Consider the following 17,446-nt stretch of genomic DNA (forward strand, 5'->3'; position numbering starts at 1 on the left):
TATTACGTGTTAACTTCAAATAAAAATCTGAAAAGGACTTTGGCTGGGCAGATTACCTTTTCACAGATGCTAGGCATAATAATAATTGCTTCATAATTTTTCTATGATGATGTATTTATAAATCATGAACTACGAATATTTATGTATAGTGCTGCACTTTTTTTCAGACAACTAAAAAAAAGAGTTTATTGAGCTAAGTGCATGTGTTAAGCAGAGTTTCTTGGGGTTGCTTGAAGATGCTTAAAAACGTAGCCAAACTTCCAGGATACTTTCAGAAATTCAGGTGCCTGGAATGTTTCTGTTGTTTGCTGAGAGTGAGCTCCATGACAGGTTCCACCGGGTAGGGGTAAATATACAAGATACCAATATACAGGGATTTTTTCTGTACCATGAGCATCTGCGGAATTTAGCTTGGATGAGCAACAGTGTTTTTGCCATGAATGGCCCAGTAGACAATGCAGAGTGCTGTGAAGGTAGAGTGCTTAGCAGGAGAGACACACTCCCGGATACACACCAACTGCATGTTCTACAACTGACCTAACATAAGTGAAAATGGACTCTAATCTGGAGATATCTTTACAGAGGAAGATCGGTATTTGCATTGTGGAGAAGGCACTTCCAGCGTCTTGCCTCTCTCTCTTGAGGGTTCAGAGAGTGGTTAGATTCGACAATCACACAGAAATGGTTTAACTTCCTTTGATCTCAGTGATGTAAACTATAGTTCATTGGAACAATAGTTGTGGGACCATAATCTATCCTTCACAGAAGACACACAAACAGAAGTTAAGATACACACAAAATATACAACACATCATCATCAGCAGCAGAACAAATACAAATTTGGGTACGGAATATCATCTTTAACACAACATAACCAAGGGCAAGGTACAACACTAAAGCACAAGCTACAACACATCTCCATCCTTAGTTGAACACACATAAAGAAAAGACAGAACATGTTGTTCCATAACAGAACAAGCATTAACGTAAGATGAAGGCATCTCTTATCATTAAAATAAAACACATAAGCACAAGGTAGAAGACATGGTAGTCCGTAAGAGAAACCCAATAAAACTAGATATTTCCTCACCAGAACACACAAGAGCACAAGATACAGAACAGACCTGATTTATGAGCAAACATATCTATTCAATACAAGATTCTGAGGGATTGAGGAAGGGATGGAATAAGGAGAATATAGTGGTTGAATGGAGAGAAAGAGCTAGCGAGGGAGATAGAAATATGTATTTGTCTACCCTAAAGACCCTAGTTGTCAGCAGCTGCTACAGTGCATGTGCCAGACACCACATGACTAAATTGGCCCCAACATAGATCCATCACAGCTGTTTAGATCTTTCTTATGTGCCTTCAACCCACAAGTCCATAAACAAATACACACCAACCCACCCAGGTATCCCAACCAACACAGAGCAATTTCTGTCCCCACTTAATATCCCTCTAACATATTACTCTCAGCTGTAGCAAAGTTTAGAAATGACGAAAAAACATGTCAGGATTTTAGATATTTATTCATACACATCTCTGCAGGCATACTGTCTGAGAAACCCGAAGACTCAGGTGTCCTAATTACGAGAGTTGGGCATTATGGAAAGCAAAGATAGTTCATTAAAGAGCTTCTGAGGATCCTTCATAAAGTTGCATCGGACCAGGGCAGCCAGATGCAGGCCCCCCTACCTAAGTGTGAGATTTCATCTAGTTGAAAAGTGCTTTTAATCTTGTTTGCTTTCCATGGAATTCACAAAGCTCAAGTATAGGTCCCAGACCAGTGTGGTGGGACAAGGAATCAACTCTTCTCTTTTTAAACAAGGAAGTAATTATCAAAATCACTAGTTATCGATATACTATGGAAAGGGTAGCTCCGCTTCCATGCACTGTGAGGTTGATGACCCATTAGTGGTGATGCTGTTCATCAGAATGTCCTTTGTGGTGAGTTTCTCCTAGAGAAGAGATCAGAGAGGATAAACATGTTAATATCTTCCATCCCTTTACCTTTCATACATACTGTAGTGCTTCACACCTGAAAAGTAGTTTTAGAGCACCAGAACGTAGCAATTACTCTTCAAGCTATTAGAATACAATCATTTGTTGTTACAGAAAGAAATGTGACATGCGGACATGACTGAGGTGATAGCTGATGGGTCCTATGAAGGAAGAGGGAGTACGAGGGGTCGTCAGCTAGTGCTTGTTACAGCGACTAAGAGCTATGTAGTCCTGAGGAACAAAAGATGTCAAAGGCAGAAGCTGTGACAATAAAATGGGATAGTTGGTAAATTTTCCAGAGCAACGGTTATGAGAATTCATTTTTCTACCTGATATTTCCATCATGCAAATAATTAACCAAAAGGAACCCAGCCTAGCCTAGTCGACCACAGAAAAATGTGATCAGGAGTATCTTAGAAAGGTAAATGTTATATGAGGGCATGTGGGGTCATGGGAGCGATATCATCGTTTTACTTTCAGATTACACTGAGGGGTGTAACGCACAATCGTATAACATCTGTGGAAGAACAGTTGCACTAACTAGTTGTATTATTAAACCTCACCAAAACTATAAAAAAAATTCACATGTTGCTCAGTTCTCTTTTTCAAATATAAATCTACAATGTCAATTTATATTTTTGGCTGAGACAGGTGAGAATTATGCCTATGCTAATTCAATATTCCCAAATGGGTTACATTGGTGTGACATACTGGAATGACCACACAAGAGAAGTGACACTGCTAGCTTAAATGAAATAAGGCACAGCTCTATATCTGCTCAAAATACTGGTGTTAGATCACTTCTTTCGGATTTCTTGCAAAATACACATCTAAATTTACTTATGAATGTTATTTAATTCGGCTATATATTGCATTGTAATTAAATTTGAGGTTTGAAGTCTTTTTTGTGAAAAGAAAGAAAATAAGGTAGAAGGATAAGATGGATTTATAATATAAGGGCATTATCCAGGGTGAGGTGGAGTTTAAAACCTAGTCCTATATGTGGATTAGGTTTCTCTATGTCCAGTCCAGAAAAAAGATGAGAAAACACTTATGCTTTGTTGAATTTGTTTATCACCTTTTGAGACATTTCAAGTCATTTACTGTGGAAGTACATATATTTTCCCAGTATCACCTCAGTTTAAGAAGCATTCGGTAATCTACTGGCTAAATAGGCAAGGCAAGCATTTAAGTCATCAATTGGGTATTAAAAATACCCAGGATAATAAAAAGTTTACCAGCAATCTCTCAATGATTGTATTAAATTATGCGCATGCATACACAGGAACACTCAGAACGCCTCATTTGGGTGAAGGTTGGTTCTTTTCCGATGAGTATTTATCCTGAAATATTATATATTGTGAATTATTTCCCTTTCTCAATGTACAAAAAGAAGTTTAAGCTTTTAATGGAGAGTGTGAAAGTCCACCTTCAAGAAATACACAGAATTCAACTCTACAAGGATATACTTGACTTGTCCATATGTTCAGCTGCTCTGCAAGCCTGTAGGTGGGAAGGTGGTGGGCCCTCAAGGATATCACAAAACACACATTTAACTTGGTGGATCATTTATCATCTGAGACACTACATACCTCTGTGTTCAGATGAATATAAGGGAATACAATAAAGTAATAACTTTCTTACCCTTCTCCTCGTGCAGTGTGGCACTCTTATAAACAATGACATTGGAGAGATGCAAACAATGGGCCTTGTCTTTGAATGTCTTTATCTCAGAGTCTGCCAATTTACCAGACCTTGCTGTAAAGAAAAGTAAATAGGAGAATTAAACATCAGAAGAACACAATACATTCTTGAAAAACTGCTTTATTGTACAGTGGTGCTGCTTTGTGGCAGCTGGAGATATTCCATTCAGGGATCACTGATCAGAAATCCAACGGGGGCCAAAAAGATCCTAGTGATGTAGGCTTCCAATGAGAAGGGAAAGTCCAGCAGAGAAACTCTATTGCTGCAGTCATCCCCTTTGCAGTAGGAGCACTAAGAACATCAAACTGCTGTGATCCACACCTAAGTATCCTGGAGCATTTATTATTTAGATTTTTTTAAAAGCTTTACCACAATATGGTGATCTCAGAGTTCTTTGAAGAGAGGACAAGAGATAAGGATAATCAGTGCATGGAGCTCATACAGGAGGCTTAGAGCCAGTCAATCAGCTACAGCACAGTAGTGCCAAGATAGTCCTCGTCAGATTGGGCCCAAAGATAGCAAAGCCGAAATTAGACAGAGTCCAGCGACCTGGAGGGGGAGGTATGTGCTCTCAGACATTATTCATGGTAGAGTACCAATGGTTTGTCGAAGAGATGTCTAACAATCTTTTACTTTCAGGAATGCACTTTCCACTCCCCTGAAGTTCCAGTTCCTACTGTGAGCTCAATCATGACACAACCACTGTCGGACCACAGAACCCCCCACGCTGCAGCCAGGTGGGACGGTAATGCTTTAGTTGGGCCTCCCGATGAGAGTTCCACCTCAGCAGGTGTAGGGCTGAGAGTACTGCTGAACCCTATATGCAGCTGAGGGATGACATGCTTTGAAAATGTATCCTGATAACTGTGCATTATATCAGTGATAAGCCACACCATACGTACATCAAACAGTCCGTGAGGGATTAATAAGTATCGGATCCTTGGATCCTTAGACTCCTTGTGGGGGCCACCCGGTGGGGTCATAGATACCACAGTCGGACACCGTGAGTTTAAGGCTTCAATTGTGTGCATCACATACCAAATAAGGGAAGTTTCTGTGATTTTTGCCCATTTGAGCAAGAACCCTTATTTAGTTTGTAAGTGTGTTTATTCACTGAATTTATATATCCTTTTGTTAAACAATTCTTCCCCATTCAATCTGCGCAAGGCCATCAGTCACAGGCTAGGCCTGAGGCCCAACCTCCATCCATTGCGAAGGGCTTTCATCCATGCTTAGTGCCAGTTGACTGCTGATCCTGATCTGTGATCAGGTACTTGGCACAACACCCACTGTGCCAACGGCCATGCACAGCAGGGGGTGGCCACATGATTTGGCCCAACCATCCACAGGTAGCCCTTTCCCACTGGGCCCACCCTGTGTTTTTGTTTTCAAAAATATATATTTATTGGAATTTGTCAGAGTAAATACATAAGCACCCCCCCCCCCTCCTGGTCAGGCAAGTAAACATACATGAAACTTCATACATAATTATAAATATCCACAATTCATCAATTCCAACATTATTTTCAGAGGCAATTTACACTTTACAGTTCACAATTACCAAAACAACGTATAGAGTAGGATCGTTGTTCTTCATAAATCATAAGTTATTACTTTGAGCTTGACACCAATCCAGTAACGGGGCCAAGATTCTCATCCCCTGTTTACGTCTTCTCTTACCCTTACAGATAGCAATTTCAAGTTTATAAATAACAAATAACCTCGCAAGCCATTGCTGGAATGAAGGGGCAATCGGATCCAACCATGCTGAAGTTATACAAATCCTTAAGACAGCCATGGCAATACAAATAAATGCTGCTCCTGCCCTAGAAAAGCTAGGATCTATGGCCCCCTAATAGGATTATTTCATTAGACAAAATAATAGTTTTTTTTAGTACAGTGGATACAAATTTCTCAATGTCTTGTTTCAGCATAATTAAACCATCACAAGTGGAGAAAATGTGTACAAAATCAGCTTTAAAAGTTTGACATCTAGGGCAGCAGGTCAAGTTTATAAAATTGCACCTGAAGTTTAGTGGACATAAGACACGTTTGTGACATTGCATAGACCTTATTGAATTCTTCCAAAGATATAACTATTTTCCCCTGCCATTTTTGGGCGGTTTTCTCTAAGTCATCGTGGAATATCATATTTACAAGAGCGTATATCCCTCTGATGATGTTTTTGTTACTGTATCCCAATGTTTCTACTAATGCATATTTCTCGGAAATGGTCCCTCCCGCTGTTCTTCGAGTAATGTAGTCTCGGATTTGAAGATATTTAAAAAAATCCCGCCTGTCCACCTGAAATTTTTCTCCTAGTTCTTCAAATGATAAAATCCCAGCGGAGGAGCACAGACTCCCAAAATGTGTAATTCCGGCCGCCTCCCATTTCTTCATACAGTTGTCTCTAGAAATCTCTGGCAGATCAAGGTTATCTCTAAAAAGGGTATAATATGAAACTCCTCCAATGCCCAACATTCTTCTGATTGTTTTCCATGTTTTATATCCACTAAATAGCGTCTTAAACTTAACTTTCTTATGATAACTATCATAAAGTTGACGCCATAAGTATCCTACATTTTCATTTCCTATAATTAATTGATAGATAGAGGGCTGGCCATCACTGGGACTCCCCTCATCCCTCACAATTTGTAACAATTCCTGGCTATAAAGCTATAAAGAGGCCCAATAATATGCTTTCAGATTTGGAAGGGCGAGCCCGCCCCTTTCTTTTGGAAGGGTAAGAAATTTGTAGGCACGCCGAGGTTGTGCGTAAGCCCACATGAAGCTGTAAAATGTACATTCCATAGTTTTAAAACATTGAAAAACAGGAAGGCTTTTAGTCAGAAAAAAGGACACTGGGTGCACAACCTAAAGTGAACACACTGATAATGACTTGGCAAGTGAGGTGGTGCAACTGGGTGAGTGGAGAGCCCTAGAACCACTCAATATTTGGTAGAAAACTAAAAGTTTTAAAACATATGTTGGGAAATTCCAAGGAAATGGCTTTAAATAGGTAGAGGATTTTAGGGAAGAAAACCATTTTCAAGGCGTTAGCCCTACCTATTAAAGAGAGATGTAGGTTACCTAGCCTTCGCAGATCCTTTTGCATGGATTCCAATATTGGCTTCACATTTGATTCCACCAAGTCTTCAAGTTTAGATGTGGCAGACACTCAGCCTGTGGCTTCTAAGCTTGTCGCTGCGCTAGCGTTCTGTGGCTAGATTGGTTTTTTAAAAATATTAAAGTCAGATTTTAATGTCACTCTTGTGATTCTGTTGCTGCACTTATTTGCCTTACCTTCTTGATTAACTCGAGGGTTGTCTCCCCGGTCCACCGCAGCTACCCTGTGCTGTTTGAGTGGAGGGAGCACCTTCTAGACATTTGCCCTGCTCTCACTCACTTCCGGTTTGCCATTCTTGAGCGGCCATTGTGGCAGGGTGGCGCTCTAGTGTTGAGGAGCCGATTTCCCTATTTTAGCCTCTCTATGACGCGGACGCGCCGCTGGCACGCTGAAGGCGCGCCAAAGGAAAGCCATCACGCGGTCGGGGCCAGAGACGCTGCCCGACTCCACACCACTTGTAGGATCACATGCAGCCAGACGAGTTATCCGACCGTAGACCTAGGCGGTGCTCCCACCCCCTGCTCTTGACATCTGGAATTCTGAGCACGGATTCCTTATGCAAATATTGTGGTTTCTCTATGGTAAAAAATCTCAGTCGGGACAGAAACCCCCCGTCGCACATCCCGACGCGGTCCCTTGGCCCCGCTGTGACAATATCCCTTAAAGCCCGATTAATAAACTGTAGATCATTGGTAAAACATTCACTAGACATCTTTCAGTCCCTTCAGGATAATGATTGGGACCTCCTATTCTTGACAGAAACTTGGCTTAGTGAGGAGACAAACCCTGCCCTGACTCTGGCCATTCCAGAAGGTTATAGTATACTATGTGCCAATCGACAAAATGGTAAACAAGGGGGAGGGGTGGCTATTATCTATAAAACTAAATGGACGATTACTTCACCAAATTGACTGCATCGAGGGTCTCCCCTTCTGCATCAAACTTTCGGCGTCTATATGTTTTGCTGGCTTGTTGATGTATGGACCCCCTAATTCTAGCCCCTCCCATTTACCAGCCCTTATGGATTACATCATCCAAGCATGCATGCGCTTTGCCAACTTTTCGATTTTAGGTGACTTGAATTTACATGTGGATGATGTAACCTGCTCTCTCAGCTCGAATTTCACTTCCACATTGGCAGGTTGTAATCTTGTCTAATTAGTAGCTCGCCCCACTCACAAAGCCGGCCACACGTTAGACCTTATATGCTCTAATCTCCCCGACATTTCGGTCATGGATGCAAAACCAGTAATATGGTCTGATCACTTTCTAATTCCCTTTTCTGTTCATATGACCCATCATGATAGACCCTTTTCAACTCCTAGGGAGGTCTGTAGAAATTGGAGTAATATCTCCCCGGAATCCTTATACAATTACTTAAAAGATTCCAATCCGTCCTTAGTTCCTGACCTTTACTCAAGTATCTCCAACCTTAACGAATTGGTGGGCAAAGCTATTGACTCATTAGCCCCTCTCAGACCGATCAAAACCTTCAGGCCTTCTCCTTCACCCCCTGGTACTCAGAGGAACTGAGACAAAAAAAGTCCGCCTGTAAAATACTGGAACGCTGCTGGAGATTTACTTGCTCGGCAGACAGTAAAATCGAGTACCGGACAGCTCTTAAAGAATACCGTAAACTTATCATAAAACACAATAAAAAGCTTTTTATCAGATAGAATTGATAAAGTCAGCAATTCCTCCAGAGAGTTATTTAAAATTGTTAAATCGTTTACTGATCCGCAGGCTTTGAATCAGCGCCAGCCTGTGTCTCAGTCCCTCTGTAACCAACTCTCCGAGTTTTACGAAGAGAAAATTGCTCTTATCTATGCTTCCTTCCCTAAATTGGACAGTTCCGATATCGGGGAAGAACTGACAGCTAATCAAACATTTGCATCAGTTCTCACAGAATTTTCTGAAATTTCAGAAGACATCACCCTCCAGGAACTACTCAAGTGCAAATCCGGTTCTCCCAGTGACCCCTGGCCAGCGAAACAATGCAAAGCACTAGCAGGACTCCTCAATCCCTATCTTAATTCCATATGGAACGCCTCCCTGAGTTCGGGCACGTATCCAGAGGTATGGAAACACCAATTTCTAGTCCCTATTCTGAAAAAAGCTAATGCGGATACAGAGACGCCCGGAAATGATAGGCCAATTTCCCTCCTCCCCGCTCCGGCCAAGATCTTGGAGAAGCTGGCCCATCAACAACTTGCCAGCTTTATTGAGTCCAAGGGCCTCCTCCATGATTCTCAGTATGGATTTCGCTCGGGCTACAGCACGGAGTCGGCCCTGATTGAAATGGCCGATTCCGTGCGGTGGACTCTTGACCGGGGATCGGGGGCGGTGTTAGTGCTGCTGGACTTGTCAGCAGCATTTGACACCGTCTCTCATCCAATCCTCTTGAAACGGCTGAGATCCATTGGAATCCAGGGTACGGCCCTTAACTGGATTGCCTCATTTCTCTCAGGCCGTAAACAAAAGGTCCATACTCCTCCTTACACCTCTTTGGTTAGGCCACTCAAATGGGGCATCCCTCAAGGCTCCTCGTTGAGCCCCCTTCTTTTTAATGTTTATTTTACTCCTTTGGCCGAATTGATATCTCAGTCGGGAATCAAAATAACATCATACGCTGATGATATCCAGCTCCTTTTTTCCTATAAGGAACTATCTGCCACCACTTTTGATCCCTTAAAAACATACCTCAGGAACATTGCGAAATGGATGGATCTCAATTTTCTCAGACTCAACGCTGGAAAAACTGAGGTCCGGTTTTTCAATCAACCTTCGCCCCCAGCCTCTAATCTCTGGTGGCCGGAAGACTTGAGCATTGCCCCTCTCCCTAAAGACTCGGTTAGAAATCTGGGTGTCAGGTGGGACAACCGCTTGTCCTTCGCTAATCAAGTACAAACAGTCTCTGCTGCCTGCTTTTGTAAAATTAAAATTATAAAAAAGTTTATCAACTACTTGCCCAGCAATACTCGCAAAACCATAGTCCATGCGCTCATAACTTCGCACTTAGGCTATGCTAACGGACTTTATCTGGGCCTGTCAGCAGGACTGTGCCACAGACTCCAGACGGTTCAAAATGCAGCTGCCCATCTGGTCGGTGGCATCTCTCTAAAGACAACACATTTCCCCCTATTTGCGGAAATTGCACTGGCTCCCCGTTTCAAAAAGAATCGAGTTTAAAGCTATGACCCCGACCTACCAAAGGCTTAGGACCAGCCTATCTCATTAAGAGACTTCGTCCATATAGTCATTCCAGAGCCCTCCGCTCTAACACCAAACTGCTGCTAGTTACTCCTAGATTTAAAAAAGCGTGATCTGGAGGTAAAACCTTTGAAGAGATATTGTGCAAAAAGTAGGGGGGAGCATGGACACCCCTGCCTAGTTCCTCGAGTTATACACATCTCCTTTGTAAGACTGGCATTCACTAATACCATAGCCCGAGGGTTTACATATAGCTGTTGTACTTCCTGGATGTACCCCCTAGGGATGCCTACCCTAGTCATGGCAGACCACAAAAATTGCCAGAAGACCCTATCGAAGGCCTTCTCGGCGTCGAGAAAGACCAACGCCATAGGGTCTCCTGCAACTTTTGAATGATCAAATAATGTAATTACTCTGTGGATATGATTGACCGTCGATCTTCCCGGCACAAAGCCGTGCTGATAGTTAGCAATAACCTTGTGGATGATGGGGTCAATTTGATATGCCAGCAGTTTAGAAAAAAAAATTGAGTCTGCGTTCATGAGGGTGATGGGCCTAGTTGATCTGGTGGTTTATATTTTTTTTAGGAGAAATTACTATTTTTGCTCGGGACCAAGAGTTGGGGGATGCCCTCCTTTGAAAATTTATCTAAATAGCTCCAGTAAGATATCTTTCAACTGGTCCCAAAAAAATTAAAAAAATTCAGATGGTAAACTATCTAAACCCGTTGCTTTCCCTTTCGGTAGATTTTTAATTATTGTTACTATTTCTTCTAAATTAGGGCGTTCTTCTAGTATAGCTTGATCTGTTTCGCAAAACCTAGCGAGGCTGCTTCTATCTAGATAATCTTGAATCTCTATGGCATTAACTCCCCCCTCCTCCATACAGAGAGAACTATAAAATAGCCAAAAAGCTTCTCTAATCAGTTCTGGGTCGGTAATTTGGCCTTTTACTGGGTCCGCTATCTCCCGAATCACATTATCTGACGCCTGTTGTCGCATACGGACAGCTAGTTGATGGCCGACCAGTTCATTAACCTCATATACCATCTCTCTATTGGCTGTGGCTTTATTTACTGCTTTAGCGGTGAAGATATCTGTAATAGCAGCCCTTGCGATGGCCACTTGATTCTGTTTTCTCTTAATCCCCTTTGAATGTGTTCCTGTCCTATTTTTCTATTTCACATTTTTTAAAAGTTTTTATTAATAATTTATTTTTATTTTTCTGCGTAAACGAAAACTGTCATTTTGTACAAAAAAGTGTAGTTTTTTAGAGGCGTAATTTAATAACTGCTAAATCACATTTTTGAAAGGAACAAAATTACAGTGAACTCATCTTTTTGAGTTCTTTTTATATTGCCGTTTTCCAAACATCTGAGTGCCCTTTCAAACACCCTGAAGGGTTGAGCACCTCATATAATCTTCCCCCTCCACCCCAGTATTGCCTGAATTCTATTCAACAGTGTGAAAATTATGATTTTATTTTTGAAACGTCATTTTAAAGCTGGAGGAAAAATACATCGCTTTCATCATCCAATCACATATGAGAACAAATTCAAATATGATTGACGGAATTTTTAATTTTCTGAATCAGTATTTTAAAGTGCGCATATACACAAGTTCTACTTTAAAGCTTTGCGTTCTTTTAGGTTGGCTGTTCGGTTCAGCTTTTATTGCTGTGGATGCGAGTAAAAAAATGGCAAAACTATTTTCACCCGCCGCCCCCTTTCATATTTTTCTCTGCACAAAACTGCATGAAAATCTGTGTGTCAGAACTTAGCTGTCAACTCTCAGTGACTGTCAAAGTTGGTGCAGATCCACGTACGGTTGACAAAGTTATAAACAGCTTAATAAATGCCTTTTCAACAGAAGGTGCGGCTGAACCATAAGCCACTGCATAATAAAATATTATACGTATAAGAACCATAAGCCACTACGTAATATAATATAATACGTACATTATATTGCACACATGTCAGTCAGTAGGAGGGGCATGGGTGGATACGGCACATACCAGCACAAGACAGTGGTGCGACAAGTGCAAGGTGAAAAGAGGACTAGACCTAGGGGGGATCTCACCCATCAGAACAGTTAGGGAGGTGTCCAAATATGACCTGGGATGTTATGTTATGTTAAATGACCTTATAGAGCGCACATACACCGATTGGTTTCTTGGCGCTAGTTATAGGATCTGCTGAAGCCCTGTTGATTTACTGTGTGCTTAAATTCAGACTTACGCTGAGGTGAATAACCATGTTTTAAACCCTTGGCCGCGGCGGTAATTCCACCGCTGCGCTGGGGGGGAAGTGGGAGGGGGGGTGTCACGCGGCGCCACCATGCTTGTGACGGAACCATTGCGTCACGAGCCACGGGCGCGCTGTGCTTATAACGAAGTGGTTCCGTCATGGTCCCGCCCACTCACTAATTCGCCCGCACAGGCGGAGAATCAGTGCCGCGTGGGCGGCGCGGTCGCAGCATGACGGAACCACTCCGTCATGAGCACACGCCACCCATGGCTTGTGATGGAGTGGTTCCGTCACAAGCATGGAAGGGGTTAAGGAGCTTTCTAAATCTCTGTGCAAGCTCTAATATCAGCTGGAAGCGAGTTCCAGAATCTTCGCGCCAGCACAGCAAACCTGCTTCTACCTTGGCTTTTCAATTCATGAGGAGGTATGGCCAACAGGTTCATATGAAATGAACGCAGCTTGCGAGTAGGAACATATCTTTGGATACGGCTGGAGATGAATTTAGGGCATGTGCCGTGCAAGGCCTTAAAAATAAGGTAGCCGACTTTGGCATGGTTTGAGAAGGGCGAGGGACAAAGGTTAAAAGAGCAACTCGAGCTGATGAGCACGCCCCTTTGTCCTGTGACAACGACAGTGACGATTGTAGGGATTTTTGCATACTTGATCTGAAGACTTCCTTCACCCGAGACGAAAACCATGCACCTGAGCGGAAGACTGCATCCCCCTCCATGTTCTCAACATCACTTGCTAATTCCCAAAGATAAAATCAGTCTTAAAGTTCTGTGAACAACTGCAAACTGTTTGAATGTTATATACCAAAACAATCTGGGGAGAATCAATTATTGCATAACACCATTCCAGGAGAAGTGGAAGGTCAGTGTGTAGAGAAGGTCAAATGGCAAGCCAGGCTTCAATCGATGAAGCTGATTCTTTATTGAATACTATTGTTGAAATGTGTCCTATCGAAGCTGATCCAACTAGGATCAATAATTGTAAACAAAACAAAAGAGAACCACTGATTATCCTGATTGTTTGAAACGTGTTGTTGTTTTGGTAAAACGTTCTATTACTTTTTCATACAACATCTTTAATGCAAAACCCAAACATTTCAATGAGATTCCGACCATGTATTACTCATACCTTCAGTCAGTTTTCAAAATAGCAAGCCATTATGCGCTCCTTTGTTCATTTACCCGGCCCTACATAGCTAATTTGCAAACTAGGTACGGAGGTATGATCACTCAGTCTTCTTTAATATATTTCTCTCAGCCTCTGATATATCGTCGAATATTTACATGGACCTCCTCGTCCCTTGTTTCTCTTCCTGTTGTACCCAACCCAGCTAACTTTATGTCTGGTATAAGGCGAGCACCACATGTTTATGGTTCTGTTTGCTTTAAGGACATAGGGATTCACATTCCATATTTTTCACAGGCTCTCAATAAACATCTGGACACCCATAGCTTCCAAAAAGGATCCACATTTGTTGAATATGTTGATAGTCAGGTATGTCACTTGCTTCTTCTGACTCATTGGACCAATACAAGGTTGATTTCCTGCTCAGTATATTGCCTAAGGGGCACAAAGCATCTAAAAAGAATTTCCTATTGTTAGAACTGGGGGCGGTCTCTAGTTGGCAGAGGTAGGTACCACTCTCCAAATAGGGACCCTTGCTTCTAGTCAGGGTAAGGAGGAATCACTCTTCAGATAACCCCTGCTCACCCCCTTGGGAACTTGGCACGAGCAGTCAGGCTTATTGAAGGCAGTGTGCACAGTATTTGTACCAACACTCACAGTAACACAGTGAAAACACCACACACTGATTCCACAACAGTTTAGAAAAATAAAGGTATTTAATCTAAACTACACAAGACCAAGGCCAAAATGACAAAAATCCAACATATACAGTTCAAGAATATGGTTTCAAAAGTGTCCTTAAAGTTGCGTTAAAAGATTCCACAGTTGCGTCACGTTTTAGCCAACAGTACCTTTAGATGCGACAAAAGTTCCAAGTGAAAGCTGTAGCATTGAAAAGCAAGCGATGCGTCACTCCTGAGACCCTGGGGAGGCGATGCGACAACCCCGCTGGACACAAGCGGGCGTGTTGCGGTGACTCCGGTCTGTATGGGGAGGGATGCGATACGTTGCGTGGATTCCGGTGAACAGGTTTCCGTGGAGGTGGCTCGCAAAAGGTAAGCCTTACCTCCTATGCTGATGACACCCAGCTGGTGCTTGCTATTAACAACGATGGAGAACAGGTGGCGGCACGTTTCCAAGAAGGCATGTCAGCAATCAAAGACTGGATGAAGACCAACTGTCTCAGGTTGAACTCCGAGAAGAAGGAGGTAGTTATCTTCGGGAAGATCTCCCCTCCATGGTCAGCAGAGTGGTGGCCGTCATCCTTGGGAGCCTTACCAGTGCCAGCAGCAAGGGTCAGAAATCTGGGAATAGTCTTTGATGAGAAGCTTAACTTTTTGGCACACGCTAACCAAACTGCGGCAAATGCCCATCATAAACTCAGGCTTGTACGAAAAATCATTCCATTTCTCTCGGAAAGCACTGGCAAAACAGTGGTGAGCGCTCTTGTGCTCTCTTCCTTAGACTATTGTAACGGCCTATTTGCCAATGCACAAAACCGGGTAATCTCCAAACTGCAAATGATTCAAAATGCGGCAGCAAGAGTACTATCCAGGACCCCTAAATTTAAATCAATCAGCCACACTATTAGAAACTACCACTGGCTAACAATCAGAAACCGAATTAAATTTAAATCGCTCTGTTTAACCTTCAAGGCCATCCATAACCAAGGGCCGAAGTTTCTCCGAGAACAGCTTGCTACTTATCGTCCGTCTAGACAACTGAGATCAATGTCACTGCATCAACTTGCAGTACCCCGTACCAGGACGGTTACTTGGGGAGACAAAAGCTTCACGGTGACGGCAGCTAGACTCTGGAACTCGCTTCCGTTAACAATTAGATTGAGTCAATCCCTTCTCCAGTTCAGGAAACTGCTGAAGACGTGGTTGTTTAACCAGTAATGAGTCCTTTTTGGCAATGTGCGGCCACCCTCAGAGATCCTAACTGTAATCTTAGCGCCAAGACGCCCAGGGGCATACGTATGCGCTCTACAAATTGTAATAATAAATAAATAAATAAGATGCGACAATCCTCAGGGCGGCGACGACGATGCACGGCTCAGAGGAGATTTTCGTCTCTCGCTGCCCCTTGATGCGATCGCTCTGCGATGACTCGCAGCAACGTGATGCGGTCCGCAAGCAAGCGGTGCGACGATTTCACCCAGTGACGACAGGCTTTGCGACGATACTCGCAGCGATGGTATCTTCCCGTACCGGACTGGTGCGTCCCGCAAACGAAAGATGCAACGACTCTGGCAGCGGCAACAGGCGCTGTGACGATCTCAGCCTTCTTAGTGGCGGGAATTTCCTCGCACTGACGGGGATGCGCTCCGCAAGCGAGCGATGCGATAAAAGTTGCAGAAAGTCTTTAAAAACACAGGTACAACTTCCAGAGGCACCACAACTGGCCCAAGCACTCTAGAAAGGACAGAACTCTTCTCTCAGTAGAGTTCAGGGAAGCTGGGGGTGAAGTCCTTTTGTTCCTGGGACTTCTAAACAGGGAGCCAGCTCTGCTTCAGGCCCTTGGAGATTCCTTCAAGCAAGGGGACACAGCACAAAGCAAAGTCCTTCCCCTCTCCTTGGCCGCAAAGCAACTGCAGGTCAGTCCAGCAAAGCAACAGCAGGAAAGTCTTCCTTCTTCAGTCTTCCAGCTTTCTCCTTGGCAGAGGCTCCTTCTTGATTCCAGGATGATCTAGTTTTCTGTAGTCTGGGGTCCTGTACTTTTACCCCTAAAAGTCTTTGTTCCCTTTGTGCAGGAGGGCTCTGAGCCCGGTCTGAACCAGTTCTGGGTGTTTCTTGAGCACGTTGTTTTCCTGGCTTCTCCTTTCCTTTCAGAGTGAGGGGCAGGGTTGTCTGCCACCCAGCAGGAGGTGGAGCCAGCATTGTGGAAGGCAGGCACAGCCCTATTCAGGCCTAGGTGCTATCCCCTCCCACCACTCAAGATTAAGATGCAGTCATTCCGCGTAGGACTGACTCATCCAGCCTCCTGGGGGCTTCCACAGCCCCTGTCACTCTCAAACCAGACAGTCAATTTACAAACAGTCCAAGGCACACAAAGGTCAGACAAGAGAACAGCAACTTTCTAAAAGTGCTGTTCTAAAACACAGGATTTAAAAACCACCTTTCCTAAAAGATGTGTTATTAAATCCTGAGTTCAGGGATACCAGCCTTGTATGTCCTACCTTGCTCCTATGGGAAGATATGCTGGTAGCCACTGTAGCCAGCATTCCCCATGATAGCCTATGTGGGTGGCACAATCGGTGCTGCAGGCCCACTGGTAGCATTTGTTTCACCAGCCCTGGCACACTCAGTGCACTTTACTAGGGACTTCTGGGTGATACAAATATGCCAATCATGGATAACCAATTACGATCACAATTTACACAGGGAGCACTTGCACTTTGACACTGATCAGCAGAGGCAAAGTGCCCAAAGCATCTAAACCAGTAAAAACGAAATCCAGCACAGTGTCAAAAATAAAGGAGGTAGAGGCAAAAAGACAGGGGAAACCACGCCAAAGATGCCAGGTTTAACACCTATTCTGCCAACTCCTTGTTTGATATTTAGAACAAGACACTTCAGCGATGGAGCGACAATAGTAGCTCCTGTATGTAGACCTCATTGAAGCCATTCGTGAGCTACTCAGAGCCATCTCCATCGCACAGACATGCACTCTGGGATGGCAGCATATTTGGGATTATCTAGACATAAGCTCTTCAAGTTGTACAGTCGTGGGAGGGACAGTCGTGATTTGAGGGTATAAATTGTTAAATGAGGATGGGGACTAAAATAATCTGATTTCTCATGATTCCTTTGCAATTGATGTTGTTGCAGGGTTGGCTCCTTGCTGCACACGCTGGCTGCAGCTGCTCATCTTGCAGTTTCTTAGAACATTGTGTTAGGGTCCACTCTTAAGCTGCAATATTACTCACTGCTTAAACTCACTATCTTACTATTTCTATGCTATAATTCTATGAAATACTGTTACTATTTGTTTCCCACATCACCCATGCCCTGTGTTGT

General features: G+C 43.3%; 1 protein-coding gene across 2 annotated transcripts in view; it reads right to left on the reverse strand.

Moving 5' to 3' along the window:
- Positions 1–1,510: 1,510 nt before the first annotated feature.
- LOC144756282 (uncharacterized) overlaps positions 1,511–17,446 on the reverse strand; it is a 444,819-nt gene continuing 428,883 nt past the window's right edge. For both annotated transcript variants that reach the window (XM_078645943.1, XM_078645942.1), the window contains exons 20-21: positions 3,646–3,759; positions 1,511–1,958 (exon numbers count right to left, since the gene is read on the reverse strand). In XM_078645943.1, coding sequence (XP_078502069.1) covers positions 1,912–1,958; positions 3,646–3,759 — 161 coding nt within the window. In that variant the 3' untranslated portion in view covers positions 1,511–1,911. The remainder of the gene's footprint in view (positions 1,959–3,645; positions 3,760–17,446) is intronic.

Source organism: Lissotriton helveticus, chromosome 5_1 (assembly GCF_964261635.1).
Source record: "Lissotriton helveticus chromosome 5_1, aLisHel1.1, whole genome shotgun sequence".
Taxonomy (NCBI): domain Eukaryota; kingdom Metazoa; phylum Chordata; class Amphibia; order Caudata; family Salamandridae; genus Lissotriton; species Lissotriton helveticus.